The 22,839-nt window shown below is 48.5% G+C and overlaps 1 protein-coding gene across 1 annotated transcript in view; it reads right to left on the bottom strand.

Moving 5' to 3' along the window:
- The window catches only part of Tspan14 (tetraspanin 14), a 52,828-nt gene that overhangs the window by 5,661 nt on the left and 24,328 nt on the right, over nt 1-22,839 (bottom strand). The window contains exons 2-5 of the mRNA XM_070020730.1: nt 18,408-18,505; nt 4,027-4,077; nt 2,369-2,515; nt 642-812 (exon numbers count right to left, since the gene is read on the bottom strand). Coding sequence (XP_069876831.1) covers nt 642-812; nt 2,369-2,515; nt 4,027-4,077; nt 18,408-18,488 — 450 coding nt within the window. The 5' untranslated portion in view covers nt 18,489-18,505. The remainder of the gene's footprint in view (nt 1-641; nt 813-2,368; nt 2,516-4,026; nt 4,078-18,407; nt 18,506-22,839) is intronic.

The raw sequence follows: 22,839 nt of genomic DNA, 5'->3' as shown, positions 1-22,839 counted from the left end.
GTCCAAGGCTCCAGGTGCACATGAAGAAAGAAAGGGAGCAGATGGACTGAGGGCCACAGGCTGGGACTGCTTAGACATCCCTCTCCCTGGGGACAATTCCAGAGCGGTCACAGCCCTCCACAGGAGGAAGCTTCCTTCAGGCAACTTGCCCTTCTCAAACAGGAAGGGGAAAGCCAGCCTCCTCCCCCCCCCGCCCCCCCTTACCCAGGAAAGGGACAGGAATAGCCTCAGACAGTAAGTCACAAGTTTGGAGGGAAGAACTCTGCCCACTCCTACCTACCCCCATGGGTCCCAAGGTCCCAAAGGGGCCTGTGGCTGCCAGCGTGGATATTGGGCAAGGCTGGCAACAGCTGGGTCCTAAAACAGAGGGACGGGGAGGACTGGGCTTCTGGGAATGGGTGGCTACCAGGACTTACTGCCTACTGCAAATGGGGGGAAGATACACTGAGATGGATCAGCCCAACATGAGCAAGCACAACTGATACTCCATGGCCTTCCTGCTGTCTGCCACACTGAAGGCAAAAAAGCCACTGCAGAGGAAAGCCTTAAAGCACCCCCACCCCGCCTTGGCTTGGGGCAGCAGGATGGTAAAGGCAAGAGAGTATGAGCTCTACCTGGAGCCCATCAGGAGTGGCACTTACTGCTTTCTGCAGGGAGTCGATGAGGTTCTGCAGGTCGATGTCATCCCGGTAGGATCTGATGTTGCTCTCGAAGAATTCTCGGAACCGGTCCCTCACCCAGTCCTGGAACAGGAAGGCCAGCACGGCCACCGCCAGCTCCAGGAAGAAGATGAGCACGATAGCCCCGCAGAACTACAGGGACAAGGATGGGGTGTAGAGTCACAGAGCCACTAGAGTGGCCCTGCAGTGTACCCCATCCAACCCTGCACCAGGGCCTGCTGCACAGCCTGCAATACAGAGACCCCTCATGCCCGGCAATGCCCCATTGTCAGCCAGGGGCAAGCACTATGGTCAACAGGGCACTCACTGCACTGCTGGTAAGGATGGAACAAGCCAAAAGGATGAGAACACTCCAACGAGAGCTGCCTATCATTTCCTAACAACGAGCCCTCCCCCACAAGAGGACACCTGGTCAGGGAGCACAGGCCCTCACTCTTCCTGACAGAGCCTACAGTCACACTATCCAACTACTGTCCATGCACAATCAACCATCTGAGTTACCAGAAATCTCATGTGTCACCTCTACTTTAGGGACAAGGAGACTAAGCACCTAACTCCCACAGGCACCTAGCTCTTTAGCAGGGCCCTCTCCTGCCAGCATCCCTGTGTGTGAGCACAGGGTGGTCAGCAATGTGCCTCCCTGGAACACCTGTCACTCCTCTGCATCCATCTGCAGCCACAGGTCCACACTGCCTCCTGCCCAGGCAGGGTCTGAGGCCTCTGTCAGAAAGCAAGCCAGATCGCTTTGCCACAGGAAGCGAAATGCTAAACATAGTTGGGGTTTTTTGTTTTGGTTTGTCTTTCAGGAGTGTTTTTGTTATTGTATGTTTGTTTGCAAGGGTAAAGATCAAAATGTTGGGCCTGGAGCAAGCATTCTACTGAGAGCCATTCCAGCCCTACTGGTGTTTTGGTTTTGTTTTATTTTGACAGGGTCTCACTATGTAATGCTGGCTTGCTCCAAACGCTCCATTCTCCTTCCACGTTTGGAGTAGCTAGGATTATAGGTGTGCACAACTATGCCAGGCTTAAACATAGTATTTTTAAGAGAATTTTTTTAAAAACACCCTAAGAAATATATGTATTTTGCTTTTTAAACTAAGAAAGCTTGACCTAATAAACTCAACAAATAATAGATTATTTAAAATAATGCAATAATGTGTTTCCCCCTCCAGGTGCTATTTAATTTGAACTGTATGCATTTAAAAATGAATTTGTATCTAAATATAAAACTAAACTCTTGGTAACGAGCAGTTCGGCCAGAAAATTAAGGATTCTGCATTGCATAGCCAACAGATTCACATACCCTGGAGAAAGGAAATGATTTCTTAATGAAATTGACAACATCTTTTGATCCTAGCCAGGAAGGGCAAAGGTGGAAGAGCAGACAAACAATCCTTTCAGAACTTCTGGGCATAGATAAAAGGCAGAGGAGAGGAAGGAGGGACCTGCATACACACACACACACAGCTGACTCCCCCTCACCAAGGGCCCCAGTGCTCCTGGGTGAAGAGCCTGCTCAGCAAGGCCTATGCCCAGGTCTTACCTTCAGCAAAGCAGCAGGATACAGAGGGCTGGCCCCTGCCTCCACTGTGGGACCAGGTCCCACATGGGCCTGCCCAGCAGCGCCTACCCCTTTCCCCCATCACCCCTTACCCTTTCTGTATCCTACCCAGATCTGGGGTACTCACAAACTTGAGCAGGCAGATGTTTTCCCGCAGGGCCCCTACACAGCCAGCAAACCCCAGTGTGAACATCACCACGCCCACCATCAGGACCAGCACCACAGGGTCAATTCCATGGAGCCGGGTTACTTTGGTGAGGTCAGATAGCACACCCTGGAAGAGTCAGAGAAAGCAGGGCAGCCTCAGCCTTGAATGGGAGCCAAGGGTACCTGGGGGTTGGGTATCAGAAGGGGTGGGGGGTCAGGTCTGTGGCCTCCCAAGGCTCTGTCCTATCATTAAGAGCCAGGCTGGAGTATGGTTCTGCGGGTGCTTTGGAGGCTCCCTCTGCCCAGCGTCCTTGGCCACCTCAACCCTCAGACACCCTCCCCATGAAGTTCCTGCCAGGCAGACCTCAGGCTTTCTGTGTGGCCTATAGGAAGCCCTCTGCCAGGCCCTAGTAGAGGGTGGGGAGGTATAGGGAGTCCTGTGGCCAAATTGGCCAGGTGCAGCTTCACAATGAGCACTCTGGTGGAGTGCTGGCGCAAGGCAGGTAAAGGCTGCGGTGCTATGCATAGAACTTTCTGTGTGGTGGAGGTGTTTAATATTGGCATTGCCCAAAGAGGTGGTCACTGAGCACTGAGAAGGTGGACAGAGATACCAAGAACTGAATTCTCGTTTGTATATACTTTAAATTCATTTAAATACAAATAGTTGTGTGTGGCTAGTGGCAGCCGCATAGAAAAGTTCTGTGAGATCTAAACAGGGAAGGAGAAAAGAGTGGGCTGCCCAGGCAAGCTATGCAGCCAGCCCCAGACTGAGGTCTTGGCCCCATCAGGATGCTGCAGCCCCTGAAGCAGCCACATGGTGGCACTGTGAGTCACAGTTTACATCCGTTTCTAGGTCACTGGGACAAAGGAACACTGCATTCCAGATGCTGCTATTTAGGGGTTCACAGACCACTTTGAAACACAAAGACAGGTCTTACATAGTCCATAAAGCTCATGACAGGAAAGCCCACACTTCAGTGTTCCTGGAGCAAAGGAAGGAAACACTGAAGGAACAAAGGGCCTAGGACTCTACCTGGGGCTTCCATTTCCCTAAGCCCCTTGCTCTGTCCTCTTCCCTCCCTGGTCCAGTAGGGATTTCACAGCTCACCACCTCCCTGGAATCAACCTCCCACAGGGCAAGGAAGGCCCCAGGGCTCCACCTTGCCCTTGGCCAGTCTCAAACCCCTGGCATACCAACTGAACCTTGTCCTTCTGCATAGTCTGAGTCTGGTCTCCCCTCCTCACCTCTCCTAGGCTGGGCTAGAAATCCACAGGCCTAAAGACCGGTCCTACCACAGGGCTCCCTGCTCTCAGGGCTTCTTCCTGTGGGCCAGTGCCTCAGAAGTAAGCACAGGTGCTTGTTTGCTCCCAAGTCACAAATGGGGAGCAGGGGAGGGGGAGCCGGGGAACCACTGGAGGCTCACATATCTGAAACTTCCCAAAGCCTTACTGGCTTAGCAGTGGCCATAGCAGTGTAACCCTACTGCCCGCAGCAGAGCTAGCCCCAAGGGCCAGGTCTATAAAGATCAATGACAAGGCCCCACTGCAACAGCAAGGCTTGTCAGAGAACAGACTGGGGGAGGGGACACAAGGAATGGATCTGCCTGGTAACTGGGGCCTGTTATGGGTTCCACCTACCTTTTCACTCCATGCCCACAGCCCAACGCCGAGGAAGACAACTCCAGCCAACTAAGCAGGGGCAGTGGACAGGGAGAAAAAGGAAGGAAAGAAAAGTTAGGTCAGAAACCAGCACTGTGAACACAAACATGCTTCAAGTTAGAGCAAAACCCACATGCCAGTCAGAGAGGCTCTTGGCTCTGGTCCAATATGGCCCCTTGGTCCTGCAGATGACAGGAGCTCTCTACCCTAAGAAAAGGAAATTCCGTCTCTGCAGGTCACCAGCACCTACCTTCTCTGAAAGCCGGACATGCCCTTTCAACCCCCAGTGGCCCTATGACCCCGTCGGGAGGAAGAACCCTATAGAGTGAAACATCTTCTCCCATTCAAGATGGGTGTGCTTACACAATCTTTGGTGTGTGAGACACAGGTGAGGATCAGCACAGGATCAGGCAGCTAGGAACACAAACTACCACCTTCCTTTCCTCAGGCCCAAACTACAGAGAAGCAGCTACCCACGCCCTTCACTGGCCAGGACGGGGCATCTTCCCATATCCCCTACAGGGGCTCACATGCGCTCAGGAAATGCTGGGTTCTAAGTAATGAATTAAATGATGCCCTGGCTGCGTGCTGGTGGCTTACACCTGTCACCCTAGCTATTCAGGAGGCTGAGATCTGAGGACTGCAGTTTGAAGCCAGACCAGGCAGCAAATTCTATGAGACTCTTACCTCCAATTAAGCACCAAACAAAACAACAACAACAACAAAAAAGAAGACGAAGAAGCTGGAAGTAGAGCTGTGGCTCTAGTAGTAAAGTGCTACCCTTGAGCAACAAAGCTCAGGGACAGGACTGGGAAGGTGGTTCAGTGGTAGAGCACTTGCCTTGCATGCATGAGGCCCTGGGTTCAATTCCTCAGCACCACATAGGCAGAAGAAAAAAAAGCCGGAAGTGGTGCTGTGACTCAAGTGGTAGAGTACTAGCCTTCAGCTGAAGAGCTAAAGGACAGTGCCCAGGCCCAGAGTTCAGGCCCCACAACCTAAAGAAAAAAACAAACAAACAAACAAACAAACTCAGGGACAGTGCCCAGGCCCTAAGTTCAAGACCTAGGATTGGCACCAGAAAAGAAAAAAAAAGTCTGACCTAAGCAGTGAGCTCATCAAGAAGTGTCCCCAGACCCCTCTTCCCATTAGAGCTAAGGGCAAGTACATACCCAAATTACCAAGCAGGTTCCTAAGGCAGGGAGGAGTTTTCCTCTGAAACCAAATGCATCATGCTGTGGGCAAGTCAAGCTGCATCCCGTTTTTCTGTTAACCACTTTACACCTTCAGGTATCTCAGGATAAATAACCGAGCTAGGTCTCCCCGTGACTGTCAACTCCCTTCAGTGTATTCTTCAGCTGTGAGCCACCTGCCTCTGCCCATTTTATACAACACCAGACTCAGATAGCTGGAATGGGAAGTCAAAGCTCCTTCAATGAAAGCCTCAGGAGGTTTCATCGCTTCAAGATCACAGATGTCACGTTCACCAAGTGCACACAAATCTGAGCTTTTGTCCAGTTTTCCAGGGTTCCCAGTTTCACAGTGCTCCGTGAACCCCCGCACTGACATGGATCTGCCAGGACTCCCAAGCACAACACAAGGGCCCAGGGAGGATTAAGACCAAAATGGTAGGCATCAAGGAGTGGGGCTCTACCCCAAACCCCCGCTCATTTGCTAACCCACTCTTCAATTAACACTGGCCACACAGGCACAGACTTGATGTGCTCCACCTTGGTCCTTTTAACCACCCCCACACCACACCAACTCCCGCTGATAAGTTCCCATTTTCTCCATCAGAGCATGAACTCCTCTCTGCTCTCCCTGTCAAGGGCTGACAATGGCAGGGCGCGTCACCCCACCATGCCCCAAGTTCCCCAAAGATTTTACTGCTCTTTTACAAAAGCTGGAAGTCTTTGTTTCTCATCTTATCTTACCTCAGTGGTGACCACTTGGTGGACACACCTAGCTTCAGGCACATGGTCCACATTGCCTTGCCCCTGCCTGCTCTTCCTCCCCTTCTCACTGCACTTGGTGCTGGTGAGTCTTGCGACTCAGTCGTAGGCCCTTCATCCCCCAGATAAAACCAATTTCCCATGTACTCTGCTGACTTGCAGAACCAGATCTGCAGCTCTGGCCACTCCCTTGCATCCCACACCCTATGGCTTATCCATCTCTGATACAGCTAATGAGATTCCAATGTGACCAGGCCCCAATGGAGCTTTGATCTCCTGCGCCTCACCCTGCTCCTCTTCATTTATTAGATAAATGGTGCCCTGTCTGCCTACTTGGTTAAAAGAAAACCCAGCCTGTGTGCTGGTGCTTCCTTCCTTCCCACCCTGCCTTCAAGCCCCTAGGTTCGTCTACTGGTTCCACCTTCAAAACATCCAACTTTCCTTAAATGATCCAGACCTGCCTGGGCCTACATCCCACAAGCACCCCCTGAGACCACTGAGCACCTCTGAGCCTCTTGAACCCTTAAAAAATACAGTGCTCCCCTGGAGGGGACTCAGGCCCAAGACCCCTCAGTGGATGGCAACCTTTTCAGATGCCCACAATTTTCATTCAGCCCCCACCTTTTCGCATATACTTCAAAACATCTCTGGATTACTTATAATGACATATGCAATGCAAATGCTGTATAAGTAGTAATACTGTGTTGTTTAGGAAACAATGCTTTTTAACTCTGCATACCTTTCTCACCACCTTTCTCACTATTTTGCCCCCAATTCTCCCTATTTAACCTAAGGCGCCAGTGTCTGCACGCCTGAAGACAGCTGAAGATGGCTGAAAGTGAACTGAACTGCTGTCTTCACTGTTGCTGCTGGGTAACAGATCTCTCCCTGCCCTTCACCCTGTCTCTTTATTTGACATATGGTGGGGATAAGAATCTGGACATGACAGATGGGAATCCCAGAGTTTTCGGAACCTTGACACTCTTCCCTTGGTTAGGTTGTCTTCCATCCACATTGGTAGCTGGCCCCCTTCATTTGATTAGGGTCTCCAATTGCACTTCTCCAGAGTAGCCTTCTTTTACCTCCCAGGTGGAATGGCTCCATCCATCCCTCCGGGGCCAGCCCTCGGTGTCTCCTTCTGCTTGACTTTCCTCACAGCCCTTACCTAGCCCACATAGAGGGTTTTCCTATCACTTCTTCCCAGTCAAGCTCTAGGGGCACGGATGCCTGGTTCCAGGTTGTAGCCTTAACAACCAGGAAAGGGACCTGGCACAGAAGAGACACAGAGGAAGCCCACATAAGATCCTCACCAGGGCTTCAAGACAGGCGATCGCAACCTGTCCCAGGTCCACATGGTCAAGCCCCACACAGGGCTGTCAGCCTAGCTAGGATCAGGGCAGAACAGGGCCCGAGGCCATCCAGCGTTACCCTGCATACAGAGTTCACAACAGACTTCCAGGCCTGCCCAACTGCCCGACTGCTCTCCACGCCAGTCCACGTGTCCCCAGCATCCAGATGACAATGAGAGGAGGCTGCCTTGCAACACTCAATGGTCATGCTGACCTGCCGTTGCAATTCTTCCCCTAGATGACTAGGGACACAGGAAGTTTGTTCTGCCAGAGCTCACAAAGCAAAAGTCCTCGAGACGTTTGCCCATGTCCTCAAGACAGAATCGCGGGAGCACTGTGCTGCGCAGGGGCAGGCTCCCATTCATGTCTGTTCCAGTCACCACCCCAGACGCATGCTCGCTGCTCCCAATCCCCCCTAGAGCCCTTCCTCAGATCAGACCCCATGGTATACCTCAGTTCTCTTCTCACATTACTCGGGCCCTAATCATGTTTTTATTCCCCATTGTTTGTGTGTGTGTGTGTGTGTGTGTGTGTGCATGCGTGTGTGTGTGTGTGTGTGTGTGTGTGTGTGTGTGTGTGTGTGTGTGTGTGTGTGTGTGTGTGTGTGTTTAAAGGAAGAACTAAAATGGACTCACCCCACAAAGACAGGAGCTTGCAGGCAGGGAGGGGGGGTGCTGCCAGGGGGGTGTCACATGTCAGAGCATGAGTTCAAAGCAGGAACTTTAGGAAACAATGCTCATTTTAGAGACAAGGAAACTGAGAGAAGACCAGAGAGGGTAAATGACCTATCTGGGTGCCCATTAACAACCCCAGGGCACCTGCTGGCTATGGGCCCTTAGAGCTCTTCCTGGAACTCTGGAGCCAATGATCCATGAAGCCAGGCAGGGCCATCCTCCCTGGTTGCTACCATCTGAAAGTCAGAGCTCTGCTGGTGCCCTCCAGCCTTCAAGTGACATTCTTTGGCCAAGAGGCTAAAGATCTAATTGAATTACCTCCTGAAAACGGACCCTTTACTTTGGTGAAGCCCAAAGGAAAGTCATCCTTGCCTGCTGAGACCCTCAGGCACTTAATCACACTGTTGTGTCACCAGGGCCAGCAGCCTCACTCTCCCCTGGAAGCTGTGCACTACTAGCAATATACCCCATAATACTGCTCCTATTGTCCTCATGTTTCAGATGAGAAAGCTCAGAATGTTACTATCTATCCAGTTTTGCACAGCATAAGAATCGAATCTACATGTCTCTGATCCTGACAAAATGTTACTTTACAGCCTACAGTCCACCCGGCCAACCAAGACCAGAAAGAGCAAACGGCAACCTAAATCTTCCACTCTGAGGGGTGTCCACCCAGGAGCCCAGTGAGGTAAGAGTTCCAGGGGCCTCTGGCCTATAAGACTCAACAATGACTCATACCACCAGATATAGACAGGAGTCCCATATTGAAAGAGTCGGTGTCCTAAACAGAACAGATGGAAAGAGGATCATGGACTCTTTAGGAACCATTTTCAAAAACTGACTTATTCACCATAACCAAAGACTCCTATAACACAGGCAAGCTTTCCTCCTGGAGTACTCCAGGCTGGCCTAGCCCACCTCTATCCTGCAGATGAAAAGGGAATCTCCCCACATGAGCAAACCTAAGCAGGAACAAGTCCCAATGGAAGTCTGACCACCTAGGAAGGCCTAGCTGGTTTATAAGAAAGTGCTCCAACTCCACAGATCGGAAGCAGCCTTTCACCCAAAATGCAAAATGCAATGGGTGTGGCACCTTACTTCATTTAAGTATATGTGAAAACACTCAGGCAACTTGCGCAGGCCCCAAAGGCCTATCTTCAGCAAGTTCAAGAAGCAAAAGGGCAACACTTTTGGCTCCAGCCCTCTGGTCTCTTACTTCTTACACAATCCCCTGCTGACTCAGGCAGAGAGTCACAGAGCAACTTCCTTGAGCCTCCTTATGGGCATCTCGGAGCTAACCAGAAGGAAACCGAAGAACAAGCCACTGGACGCGGCAGTTCAGAGCAGGGCTGAGCATGCGGCACAGGTGAACCACCCTCCACCCGTTCTCAACATCTAAACACAGGGCCTCATGCAAGTCTAAGACCCTGGACAACAAAGCTGGCCCTTCCTGGGTCACTGTAAGGTGCTAAGGATTGGACGATTGTGCAGAGAAACCAGCTGCAGAGGCCAGCTCCGCTGAGATCCAGGTTATGGAGGGGCTGTGGGGTAACACCTAGCACCGGCTACACTGCTCTTACCACCAAGAATTCCTGGCCTACCTGTGCTGAGACAAGGCCCTCCTTCTCAGAAGACCATGTGTGACTGGGCTTCTGAAGGAGACAAGTGGTGCAAGATCAGGTCAATGGGGCATTTGGAGCTTTCCCAAGGAGGAATGAGGAAGCTAACACTTCAGCTCTGCCCCTCACACACCCTGTGGCCTTGATCAAGCAGCCATCCATCTCTAGTGGCTTTGGGCGTCCATCTGTGCAATAAGCAAAGGGCACTAAGCTTCAACACCCTAGGTCCTGCTAAAATAAAGGGACTGGGTCTGATTGGCACCATCTTGACCACCTAGTGGATGACAGGGAACTGGGTTTAACTGGCACCACCTTGTCTTCAGGGTAGAGGCCGGGAAGTTCCACCCTTAGGTGATGGGCATGCCTGAATTCCTAGAGGTAGGGGCAGGGACTTAGATGATAAGTTACTGGCCTGTCAGTCTTGTGGTTTAAACTCCCAAGACTCTGGAGTGTCCTGTGAACCTACCCCATCCCTGACCCCATTTAGTCCTAGACCAGCTCAGATACCATTACGCCATGCCTCCTTGCATCTTGTGTCTCCTGGCTCTCCTCCAGTCACCACAGTGTCCCACTTCAGTTCTCCACTGGAGTTGATCTGGTTTGTTGGTATTGTTTTTCTGCTCTTAAGGCTTAGTTTCCTGACAATGTTAAGTGTATTCAAGGAGCTGTAGGTCTTTGTGACAGGAGTCCACCTGCGGTTGCCAACTCTCTAATAAAGACTCCCAATTTGACCTCTCAAAACGTAGCTTCTGTTTCTCTCAACTGAGTTCCCATACAACACTGCCAGATGGAAAGTCCAAGGTGAATCCAGGCCTGGTGAGCATAACGAACACCAGGGCACTCGTGGACACTTGAAATGCCAATTCTTCCGAGGGAAAGCACTGCAGTTGAATAGTCCTGCTTCTCAAGACCAGGGATCTTCTGAGCTCTAAACCGAGCAGGAGCATCCTTTCGAAGCAGTCCTACAGTAGAAGACTGTGAACCAGCCATCTCTTAGAGCCCGGTAGGTCTAAGAGCACAGCTTCCTTACTACAAGGGAAGCAGGGTCCCAGGCAGGAGGCACGTTGCCCAGGGTCATAAAGCTATCTTTCATGAGCCAGCTTTTCCTCCCTTCCTCCCTCACTCCCTCCGGAAGGAAGGGTAGGAACCACCCTTCCAAGAATAAGAAGCACACACGCACGCCCTGCACTGCTGGGGCCCAGAGTTAGGGCCCCACATTTGTCTCTCAGAATCCTGATAACCCAGAGCCAAGGCCCAAGGCCCACCCAGGAATGTGTCAGTCAAGGAAGGTAGGTGGAGGGAGCAGAAATATCCATTGGAGACTACAGGCAGCACCCCAGGCAAGCCAGAGGGGATCCCCATAACTGTCTGCCACCACTGATACAGGTTAAGTGATTCACAGTACGTAAAAACCCAAAGGGCCACAAGGTAAAACACTGTCAGTAATGCTATCACCGTGGGAAGCTGCCACAGCAAATGTACAATGAATGGGGGATGGCTGTGTTCCAATAAAACCTTATGTGCAAAACAGGCGGAAGCCCAGGTTTGACCTGCAAGCCACTGTCTGCCAAAGCAGCATTAAACTATAACGAAAGCCATTGGGACCAACAGTCCAAAGACAGGATTTCCTTTGGCCCTGGACACAAACTCCAGGCTTACCCCCTAAACTCTAGTCTCCGTGGCTGATATGGTTTTTATATATTACTTTATCTGATCCTGATAGTTTAAACTGAAAGTAACCCAAACAATACATTTCCATACTAATATATTCCATACTTCATACTGTTCAGGAAGAAGACGCGGATGGAAAAACTACCTACACCTACTCAAATGGAAAGGAAAAAAATGTGACCTACAAGGAAAACAAAGATCACAAGTAGGGGTCACAGGAGAGACACAGAAAATAGAATTAGCAAACAAAGGGAATCTAAAGGAAAATATAAACATGATGAGAAGTAGAAGATGTAAGAGAAACACAAATGGAATCTAGAAAACAGAATGCCAGAAACAAAATTTCACTAGACATATTTAGCAGCCAATTAGACTCTAGAGAAGGAAAGGTCAGTAAGTGTGAAGACAATGCAGCAGAAACTATACCAAATGAGTGGAGCAAGAAGGCAAAAGTAACCAAACACTCTCCATGGCCTGCAGGACAGCAAAGGGCACAGAAAAGGCAAGGTATATTTTTAAAAAGCGGGAAGAGAGTCAAGTTACTCCTAGATTTGATTTTAAAAAAACTACAAAACACTATAAACTCACAAACTTCAGAGGCCTAGTGAACCTCACACAGAATAAACTTGGGAAAAAATGTAAAAATGATAAAAAAAAAAACTTCCTTTTTTTCAGAAACTAGGGGCAAAAAAGCAAAACAATCTTCAACTAAGTAGAAAGGGAGAGATAAAAATAAGCACAGCAATCAATGGCACAAAGTGGAGACAGTTGGTAAGGGTTGCAAAAGAATGGTGATGGTTATGCCATGAAGTGCATAGCTAAAAATGGTTACAATGTGAGGTGCCAGTGGTTCAAACCTGTGACACTTGTTACTCAGAAGGCTGAGATTCAGAAGATTACAGTTCAAAGCTAGCCTGAGCCAAAATCCTAATGACCCTATTTTCAAAACAACCAGCAAAACAAAGAGCTGGAGGAGTGGCTCAAGTGGTAGAGCACCAGCCAAGAAAGCAAGCCATGCAAGTGCAAGGCCCTGAATTCAAGCCTTAGTATGTACCCTCCCCCCCAAAATTACCACAATACATTTGCTGTTAAAGCTATTTTGCCACAATTTTTAAAAATAAAAGATGGGCGTGACCATGGGATTAAAAGCAATGGAGAAAATACCTGACTAAGAGTGAGACAGACTCAAGTCTAATTTAAGGAGGAAGAGGGGTGTCATACATTAATGAACAAATAGTTGAGGTGGAAGGATAGACGGGAGATGGAAGGTACAGGGAAGCTTCTGGAGTGGCTTTCCTAAGTGAGTATTCTTTTGTCTAAATGACGCCTCAATAGACATGGTTTTATAAAAAGGATTTCTGAAAATAAAAAAGCATCAGTAGGATGGGAGTGAGGCACTCCCACCCAGGAGACCAATCACTCTGGTAGACTGCTTCTTTGCTATGTACCAATTTGGGCTGCAGAGTTAGACACATGCACACGCATGCGCATGCACACATCTACCCCAGGTTACGTTCTCTCCCAAGCACCCTGAAAACAGGAAACAGCCATTTTACACCCCCCACCCCAACCTCCAGCACCAACCTGGGTAGACCTTGGACATCCTTCCTCAGGGGTAAGAAGAGAGAGGACTGCAAGGGCCAGCACCCCAGACCACCCTCTAGTTCTAGTGGATCTGTGACTGGGCAGTGCTTGATGTCCTGGTGAACCACAGTGTGAAAATACACACACTTCTACCACCAGTGCCAAAAGATAAAGGCAGTCTATTTCTGGTGAATAGGGGCAGCCCTTATGGAGAAGTAAACTTAATTGTATAAGCATTCCAGGCAGGTCAAACCAATGTATACACCTTCTGACCCACTTAACCTCACTCCAGGGAATGTGTCCTAGCAAATAACTTCCTTTCCATCCTGAAAGGGGAAAATCTGTATTAAACAGACCTAATCATTAGACCCATATCTAGGATAAGGAAATGCTGAAACAACCTATATATAAGTCCAATGGGGAAATTTCCAGGGGAAAAAATACAATTAGGAAAATTACATAGCAACCTGGTATGCTCTGTAGCAGTTGATGCTGATGAGAAAACAAAAGACCCAAGAATGAAAGCATATCGCTCCCAAGGACAGGAAACCGAACTGCACCTGCACACAAGGAAACTAGCTAGAAAGGAGAGTGCAGTAACTTTCAGATGCCTCCTTTGGAATTCTTGAATTTTCCATGCCATTATAAAAAAGTACAGGCTTGGAATGTGGCTTAGTGGTAAAGTACTTGCCTAGCATGAAGTCCTGGGTTCAATTCCTCAGTACCATACAAACAGAAAAGGCCAGAAGTAGCACCTGTGGCTCAAGTGGTAGAGAGCTAGTCTCAGGGACAGTGCCCAGGCCCTGAGTTCAAGTTCCAGGACTGACCAAAAAAAAAAAAAATAAAAGAAAGCTTGAAGAGAAAACTTCAGAACAAATAAATAAAAACACATTCTATCATTTTGGAAATATTAGACCTTCAATTGCATTAAGAAATGGAAGCACAAGCTGGGTACCAGTGACTCATGCATGTAATCCTAGCTACTCAGGAGGCTGAGATCTAGGATTGTGGTTCACAGCCAGGTTCACAGCCAGCCCGGGGCAGGAAAGTTCATGAGACTCTTCTTATCTGCAATAAACCTCCAGAAAACTGGGAGAGGCGCTGTGGCTCAAGTGAGTCCTAGCCTTGAGCTAAAGAGCTGAGAGACAGCACCCAGGCCGAGTTCAAGCCCCACGATTGACAAAAAAAAAGAAAGAAAGAAAGAAACAGAGAGAGAGAGAGAGAGAGAGAGAGAGAGAGAGAGAGAGAAATGGAAACAGAAAGCAGGCACTAGTAGTTTGATAATCTCAGCAACTCAAGGAGACTGAGGTCTGAGAACTGAGATTCAAAGCCAGCCCAGAGCTCTTAGCTCCAATTAACCACGGGGAAAAAAAAAGCTGGAAGTAGAACTGTGGCGCAAGTGGTAGAATGCTGGCCTTGAGCAGAGTTCAAGCCCCAGAAGCAGCACAAAAAAAAAAAAAGGAAGCAGAGAAAACATTTACATTACATTCACTCTGGCCTGGGGACTAGGCCTCCAGGTCTGATAGCAATGGACAGAGTTCAACTGCAACAAAGCAATTCTGTCTGGGAAAACCTGTCATCAGAACCACTCAGGAGGCTGAGATCTAGAGGATCATGGTTGAAAGAGGGCCGAGGCAGAAAAATCTACTAGATTCCATCTCCAAAATAAACAGCAAAAAGCAGTGCTGAAAGCAAGGCTCAGGTGGTAGAGTACCAGCATAGCAAGCAGAAGGCCTTAAATTCAAACATTCAAACTCCAGTACAAAGCAGCATGTGTGTGTGTGTGTGTGTGTGTGAGATGATGATGACACAAAACACACACACACATTTCCCATCAATTAGAAAACTCTGGAAACAAAAGACCGCTACAAAAGGATGCAGACTACACCCACAAAGGCACTATACACATGAGAGAGTGTCTTTAATTTCTCCACTCTTGCCTTGGTTTCCCTGTGGAGTAGGATGACCACAGATCCTGGTATGCCTGAGACAGACCCAGGGTGTAGCTGGTGTTCTGGAAAAACTCTCCGTAACATCCCTTTCACTCCAAAAAGTTCCCTGGATTTGGACCATAAATTACATGCTCACCATAATCACAGAAGCGATTTAATATGGAGGGGAGGGCTGGACCATGCTACCATGCTGTCCCATAGCACAAATACCCATAGTCTCATCTCATTTGCAAATAGGACACATGTTAAGTAAGCTCAAAGGCTAATTCACAAACTGTATAAGTAGAAAGCTGAGACTTACCTAAAGACGCCAATGGCCTAAAGACGCCAATGGCAGAACTTGTAAACTAAAGACAAGCAGAGGTCTCTCCTTGTTGAGTAATACAAGCCTATCATCTGTACTTAGAACAGATCAGAGTTGTTGGAGGTTTGAGGTTTTTTTGATGCTTGGGGCTTCAACTTAGGGCTTGGGTACTGTATCTGAGCTTCTATTTGCTCAAAGCTAGTGCTCTTCCATTTGAGTTAGGGCTTCTCCATTTCTGGCTTTTGGAGATAGTGTATTGGAGATAAGTGTCTCATGAACTTTCCTACCCGAGCTGGCTTTGAACAACAATCCTCAGCCTCTTGAGTAGTTAGGATTATAGGAGCCACCGATACCTAGGTCTAAATTCATTTCTAATCTTTCTCTAAAACAGATCTAGACCAGGGCTTTGCAGATTAAAGGCAATGTCTTCAGTGGGAAGCAATCCTGGAGAAGCAGGTGGCAGTACCCACCCCTCTAGAGAATTCACCCAGCAAACCCAGGAAAATTCACATTCTCTGTGGAACCAGGTGGGATGTAAAGACAGAGAGCTACAGCTGTCCCACGCCTCCAGAGTCCCCTCGCCCAACCTCCCTCCCTCTGAAAGCCAAAGAGTGAGATTTTAAAAATATTCTGATTGTGGTAAATATGCATGATATGAAACTTAAATAGCATCCATTTTTAACCATACAGTTCTGTTGTACTACGTGTATTCACAGTACAGGGCAACCATCACTACCATCCACCCATGGAAATCTTATCTTGCAAAACTTAAGACGTGAGACCTTTAAGAGGTGGCTCAGACATAAGGATGAACACAGCAATGAAACACTGGATTCAGGATGGTCACTGAGCTGGTGTGAAAACGTGTCCCTGGGCAGCTGAGTACAACAGCCCCAGAGCCAAGGCTCTGTTCCAATGAGCCTCTCAAGAAACAGAAATGTCCATGCCCTCCGCCATGGCAGCAGTAAAAGTTTTACTCTAGTTTCAAAAAAACAGGATGTGTCACCCGATTTGGAAAAAGTAGTTGTAGTGTCAAAGTTTGTAGAGTTCATAAGCTTTATAGACCATGATAATGACAATGCGCCATGTAAAGGTTAAAATGTGTTTATGACTTTAGCTAAGTATCACTATCCCACCATGCTGTGAAATGTACGTAATCATTTAATTTCCATAAAGAAAAAAAAATCAGCATGAGTCAGGTCAGTACAGTCGGAGGGGCAATAGCCAGATACATAAGTGTTCAAAATGTCAGGCTGCCCATTAAGCCCATGTGTGCCCCTTCCCCCATGACACATCTGGCTTGGGAAAGGGACAGGGGAAGGGGGGACAGAAGGCTCTCCTCCAGACAGGAGCAATGAGGTCTGGGACGCCACACATAGCAAGGACAGCCCATCAGGGGGGTGGCATAGGCACCACATCAAATGTAGAACAATATCGTCCTACTCCAGAGCTAGTGATAAAGTTACTGGAGGAAAGGTATCAGAGCACAGGAAGTTGACCTGTGATGAAAGGCAAGCCATGGACTCCCACCCCACCCCCCAAATACACTGAAATAAGACAGTGGGAGTTAATGTGTAAAATAGAGATTGAAAAGCTGAGACTTCTTTTTAAGGCTGCCTGGTTCACAAGAGTTCCAGTCCCAATACGAATGGCCAAATCTACCACAGTGGTAAAAATGGGGTCTCACTAGCACTTGGGCTGACCCTCCTCCTCCATCTGCCCCAGACACACAGACAGGGCTAGTCAGCTTTCCCTTACTGTAACAAATACTCAAGACCATCAGTTTTCAACAAGAAAAGCTGGTTGGCCCCAAGGTTTTGTAGGTTTCAGTCCATGATTGGTTGGCTCTGTTGATGTGAGGCCTGGGGAGGGGGGGGGCAGTCGGGGGGCTAAGAACTTCCACAAGGGCCCATCTGTTAAAGGCTCCACCATGGCCCAATAGAACCAAGAGCAGTAGACTGGGGACCAAGCCTCTGGGGAACATTCAAGATCCAAATGACAACAGATAGTATGGATTAACCCATTAACTGGCCTTGCTACTATATGCTTGTGTGACATCATCCATGTCAGCCTCTCCCTTTCCAACCTCACTGGCAAAGACACACATAGCCCCATTCCCATTACTCGTGACCATCTCCAGCCCGTGCCCAATTTCTCTTCCCTTTAAGGCAAGGGCCCCCAAAAGGACCATTTCCCCCAGTCACCTCTTCTGCACTTTCTGATGGCAGACTTTCCATCCCCCTCGTCCCCCCCCCCCAGAGAGCGGAGCAGCTCAGTCAGGGTCATCCCACCTGACCAAGCCACCGCCAGCTTTCCATAATCTCCTGCCCGTCCTTTTATCATGGACCACTCACTCACAGTCAGCTCTGAGCAGACGGTCCTCCTTCACCCAGCCTCCAGCATCCCTGGACTCCAGACTTGCACCTCTCCCCAAGTTTTGAGGCTCTCAAATAGCTCGCCCCTCCCTCAAATGGCCAACTCATTTTCAAGATGGCCACCAACAAGGGAACCCTATCGCCACAGGGAGCTCAAACTTACCAAACGATTCCCCAAACCCCACTTTCAAATGTGGTTCACACCACCCTCTTCTCCTCCCTGTGCAGATACTGCCAAGTCAGGATCACACCGTACAGCTTACAACCTTCCAAGAGTTATTCAAAGAAGGAGAAAATAATTCCAACTGCCTACTGGGAACTTTGTGACCCTTCCTGACCTAGCTCCCGCGAGCTGTCCTCCCTTGTGTCCCCTTCCTCACAACTCTAGCCACATGCCTTTCTTTTTCTGTTCTTTGCTCCTGCTGAACTCATTCCTACCTCAGGACATTTGCAACTGCCATTCTAATTACCTGGAGCCTCCTCAGACTCTTCACTACCTTTTCATTAATATTCAGGTCTCAGCCAGAAAGCTCCAGGTCTCCTCAGAAAGCTCTTCCCTGACTACCCAAAGAGTTTCTTCCTGCTCGCTCTCTATTACCTCCCAGAACCTAGGAAAGGTCCTGGCCACAGTCAAATGAGTACAAAGTGCCTTGCTGCCCATGTCCCATGGCGAGGGCTTCTGGGACAGAGCCTTCCGATCCCAAGGTTGGGTTGGGACCTTTCATCCATCCTTGGTTCACCCATCATAGCACTCCTCAATGGTTCTGAGGTCAGGGCCCATGGAGACTGCCACTAGCTCATCCCAGAGCCAGCAAAATATGGGAAGCATCGTAACTCACTGAGGAAGACACACAAAGGAAAGCAGATCCTCTGCCACGCTTACCCAAAAGACGATATTGTAGCTGAAGAGGAGGTACTTGTACCAGCAGCTGACCTCGGCGTTCGAATATCTGTAATAGTGCATCTTCTGAGAAGCGGGACCTGCAGAGACAGTGACCAGTGAGAGGGCAGGCTGAGCTGTAAGACCTCCCAGAGCTGTTCCCCCAACAATGGGCAAAGATACGGCTCCACACACTCCAGAAACTCAATCACAGTTTTCCTCCTATCCTTTTGCTAGCCCAAACACAGGTCTACTGTCAGTGGCAGAGGTGACACAAGAATCAAAGTCAGTTTTCAAACGCAAAAGCCAGCGGCTCCCGCCTGTAATCCTAACTAGAGGCTGAGATCTGAAAAATCAAGATTTGAAGCCAGCCCAGGAAGGAGAGTAGATGAAACTCAGGACTCTTATCTCCAACTTACCACAAAAAGCTGGAGATAGAGATACGGCACAAGTGGTTGGAGCACTAGCCTTAAGCTGGAAAGCTTAAGGGGCAGCACCCAGGCTCTGAGTTCAAAGAAAGAAAAAAGAAGAAACATAGACTCCTGTTCCTCCTGAAATAGGTCCTGTGACTACTCAGCCCGGAGGGATGTGAGAGGCTGCAGGCCTCCTGACCTCATCACCCTAGCCAGGAGGACAAACGCCTGTAATCCTAATTACTCAGGAGGCTGAGATCCGAGGATCACCGGTTCAAAGCCAGCCTGGGCAGGAAAGTCCATCAACCTCTTATCTCTAATTATCCAGCAAAAAGACAGAAGTACAGGTGTTGCTCAAATAACAGAGACAAGCTTGAACAAAAAATGCTAAGGGACAGGGCCCAGGCCCTGAGTTCAAGCCCCAGTGCCAGCATACATACACACCTAGTCAGAGAGAGGACAATCACCTCGAACCCACTCATCCCACCACCCTCAGTCTCCCACCATCTGAACACTTCTGAAAAAACTTTCGTGCAGTATTCCGTGTGCCAGAAAACAGCTGTGGAGCCCGAGCAGCCAGGGCCACACAGGCACTGGCAAGGAGAAGCACAGGCACTCTGAGCAGAGCCACAGACCAGCCTGTCCTCAGCCGGAGCCCTGCTCTCCTGGAACCTAGGGTCTCCAACTAAACCAGGCACTCACTGACCAGTCCCTGGTCTCCCTGACACGAATAGCCCAGTATCCGAACCCCTACTCTGTACAGTAGGCCTGGGTTGGGCCCTGAAACTGCACTACTGACAAATTCTTAAGGTGACTGAACCATACAGCCCCGATCCAGCCCAGTGAACCAGGTACCAGCACAGACAGGCTTTGCCAATCCCTTCACTGATCCTGTGAAGGCAGAGGATCAAGCTGGCTCCTAAAGTCAGCTAGACGCCATATGGCATTCACCTAGTTCAGTATTTCACTAACTCTGGAGCCCCAAGCACTGGGGGTTGTTTAGTTTTTGCTTTGGGGCATCTGGCAGTGGTGATGAGAAGTTACAGATGGCAGGACTAATGCATGTCATTAAAAGAAGTAAACCTAAAAATTGATGGAGAATTAAAACCCAAGTTTGTAAGCTAAAATTTGCAGGCAGCCAACTTGGCTAGAAATGTGCTCTGAAACAGGAGGAAAGTGACCTACGTGATAGAAACAGAAAGCCAGTTCCTTCTTACAGACAAGGCAATCCAGGTCCCCCACACTTCCCTCTTCACTGAGGTTTCTGGAGAAGCCTGGAATGTGTTGGAATCCTGGGAGGTGCTCTCTAGCCACCCTTTAACCCAGCATGGCAAAAGACTGTTCCAGAAGCTCTAAGCCAACAAAGCTCTGAGGCAATAAAGCCAGAACACCCCCGCTTTCTCTGTGATCATAGCTCCACAGAGAAATTACCTCACTAGCAAAAGCACTGCAGATTCATCCCTGCTCCTCTGCCACAAGTCATGGGGATAGGACCACTCTGCTGTGACACAGGGACTCTCACCCTATAGGCAACTGAGTCTGGAAAAAGAAATGGATAAGCTCATGAGCCCTCATGGGATGGCAGAAAGCAGGGTGCCAGAGCTCCTGAGGGTGCTGGGACCCTCCACAGTCCTCCAGCTTCCCTCACCTTTCCTTCCCCCATCCACACCCCCCCAATCCCTCCTACCCCCACCAGGAAATAGCTTACTTGCACAGCTGCTGCGGGAGGCCAAACCCAATCGGAGCATCACACCCATCAGGATATAAGCTCTCTGGGATGGGGAAGTTTATTTCTGCCAAGGGCCACTGGATATTTATAAATAGCACCTATGCTGACCAGAAGCCTACATGTCTGTCCCATCATAAAGCAAGTTATTTCGCAAGCCATAATATGGGTCAGAGATTGCCCATCCTGCAAGCCCAGCTCTCAAGGTAACTCCAACACTCAGAACTGCACCACAGACAGACCCTGATCAGCCCTCACACAGTATGCTGCATTCAACATAACCCATGACACACCTGCCGCTAACAACCCATGGAGTCAAACAAGGAGAATTCAGGTCTTGGGGTGTGGATGTCCCAAAACCACTGATTTCTCTATCCTCAACACTCAGAAGAGGAAACTGTTACAAAAGACAGAAAATTTAGTCTTTCTTCACCCACTTCCCTCCACCTCTTCCCCTAGCCTCAGGCAGCCTCTGGTTCTGGGGCCCTGTGAGGATATGGAAACATGTGCTTGAACCTCAGCCTAAGCCCACCCCTCAACAGGCCACAGTGCCTCCCATCCGTGGAGGACAGGGCCAGTGCCATGTTCCTGGGGTATAGCAGCTCAGCAGCTTCAGAACCTCAGGGAAGGATAAAAGACTGAGCACTCTGTGAGCCACCAAGAGAGGCAATGACCGCACTGCCCCAAAGCCTAAGACAGCAATAAAGGCAAAGAGTATTGAAACTAGAACCCAGATCGGGCCCAAGAGAACTCCAAAGTGATCCTGGTTCCTGGCCTCTATTTGCTAAACTAAATCATATCAGAAGTGCCCTCTACCTACTAGGTTCAGTTAAAGCCAGTATTATTTCTATAGCATGCACACATGCATGGTCTCTCCGTCTCCCTCTCTCTCTCTCTCTCTCTCTCTCTCTCTCACACACACACACACACACACACACATGCACGCGCGCACACTCACACACACTCCACAAAAGATTTAACTTTCTGAATGCAGACAGGTAAACTTTTCATAAATACCATTTAGCAACACTCCAGCAGAGAAGCTATTTTGTGTGCACAGAAAACAACTGGCAAGACCTCAATCTGTCTCAACTCCAAGAACTTATTAATACAAAATAAAACATTTACATGGCAAATAGGCATATGTTTATCAACTCATCAACTTCTGAAAACAGAGGCAAAAGTAGAATTATTTAATAGTGTAGTTGATTAGCAATCTGAGAATAATTAAATAAGCAAAAATCAATCTAAATATCTAAAGTGTGTGTGTACACACTTGCGTGTGCCCAAACATCCTGAAAACAGGGTATTTCAGGCCCAGATTAATCATGTTCCCTTTTGACGCAACAGAAAGAAAAAAAAATCAATCACAAGTACAAGATTATATAAAAGTCCCACATGATTAAAAGTAACATTAAAATAATATACAAATGATAATTTTTTACTACAGCAATTATGACAAAGGTTAAATATTAAACACAGGGAGACTTATATTTAATAAAACAAAAATTGGTTTCAAGTAAACAAAGAATATGGCCAGCATATGGAAATGGCAAGCAGATCATTAAGAGGTATAAAAAATATTCACCATCGCTGGAGATAAAACTGAAAGACAACCCAGAGACACTATTTTACACATTTTAGTCTAACCAACTGTCCACCACTATTGGTGGCAGGCACGTTCAGACCCAGCACACCACACCAATATCCTTTGGAAGGCAACATCACAGACATCAAACAACCCCCCTCACACATACACCCCAAAAAATAAAGTTAGGCTAGCCAAGTGGTTCACAGCTGCCATCATCCTAGCTTAAACAGGAGGCTGAGATCTAAGGTTCAAACATAATCCATGAGACTCTTATCTCCAATTAACCAAGAAAAAGCTGGATGTAAAAATGGGACACAAGTGGTAGAGCACTAGCCTTGTGCAAAAAAGCTAAGGGACAGTGTCTAGTTCAAGCACCAGTACCAGCACAGAAAATGAATGAATGAATAAATGAATGAATGAAGATGGAGCACGTTGCAGCACCTACCTCAGTGTTTTCTTAGGCTGTAACATTCCCCACTACTGACCTTTTATCATTTATTTCACCACTTCAGAAGTATGACAGTGAACTCGCAATGAGAAATCAGTAAACAATAACTACCAACTGCCTACGTCGAACAAGAAGATAAAGCTTAATCATCCAGGCCCAAATCTCAGTGTAAAGCACTGGACTATCATGAATAAGGCCCTGGGGTCAATCCTTCTTACCACCCTCCAAACGAGTTAACAAACCCAATCAATACTCTT

This window comes from Dipodomys merriami, unplaced genomic scaffold (genome assembly GCF_024711535.1).
Source record: "Dipodomys merriami isolate MVZ:Mamm:240054 unplaced genomic scaffold, mDipMer1.0.p SCAF_14, whole genome shotgun sequence".
Classification (NCBI taxonomy): Eukaryota; Metazoa; Chordata; class Mammalia; order Rodentia; family Heteromyidae; genus Dipodomys; species Dipodomys merriami.
This window is presented reverse-complemented; position numbering and strand designations above follow the sequence as displayed.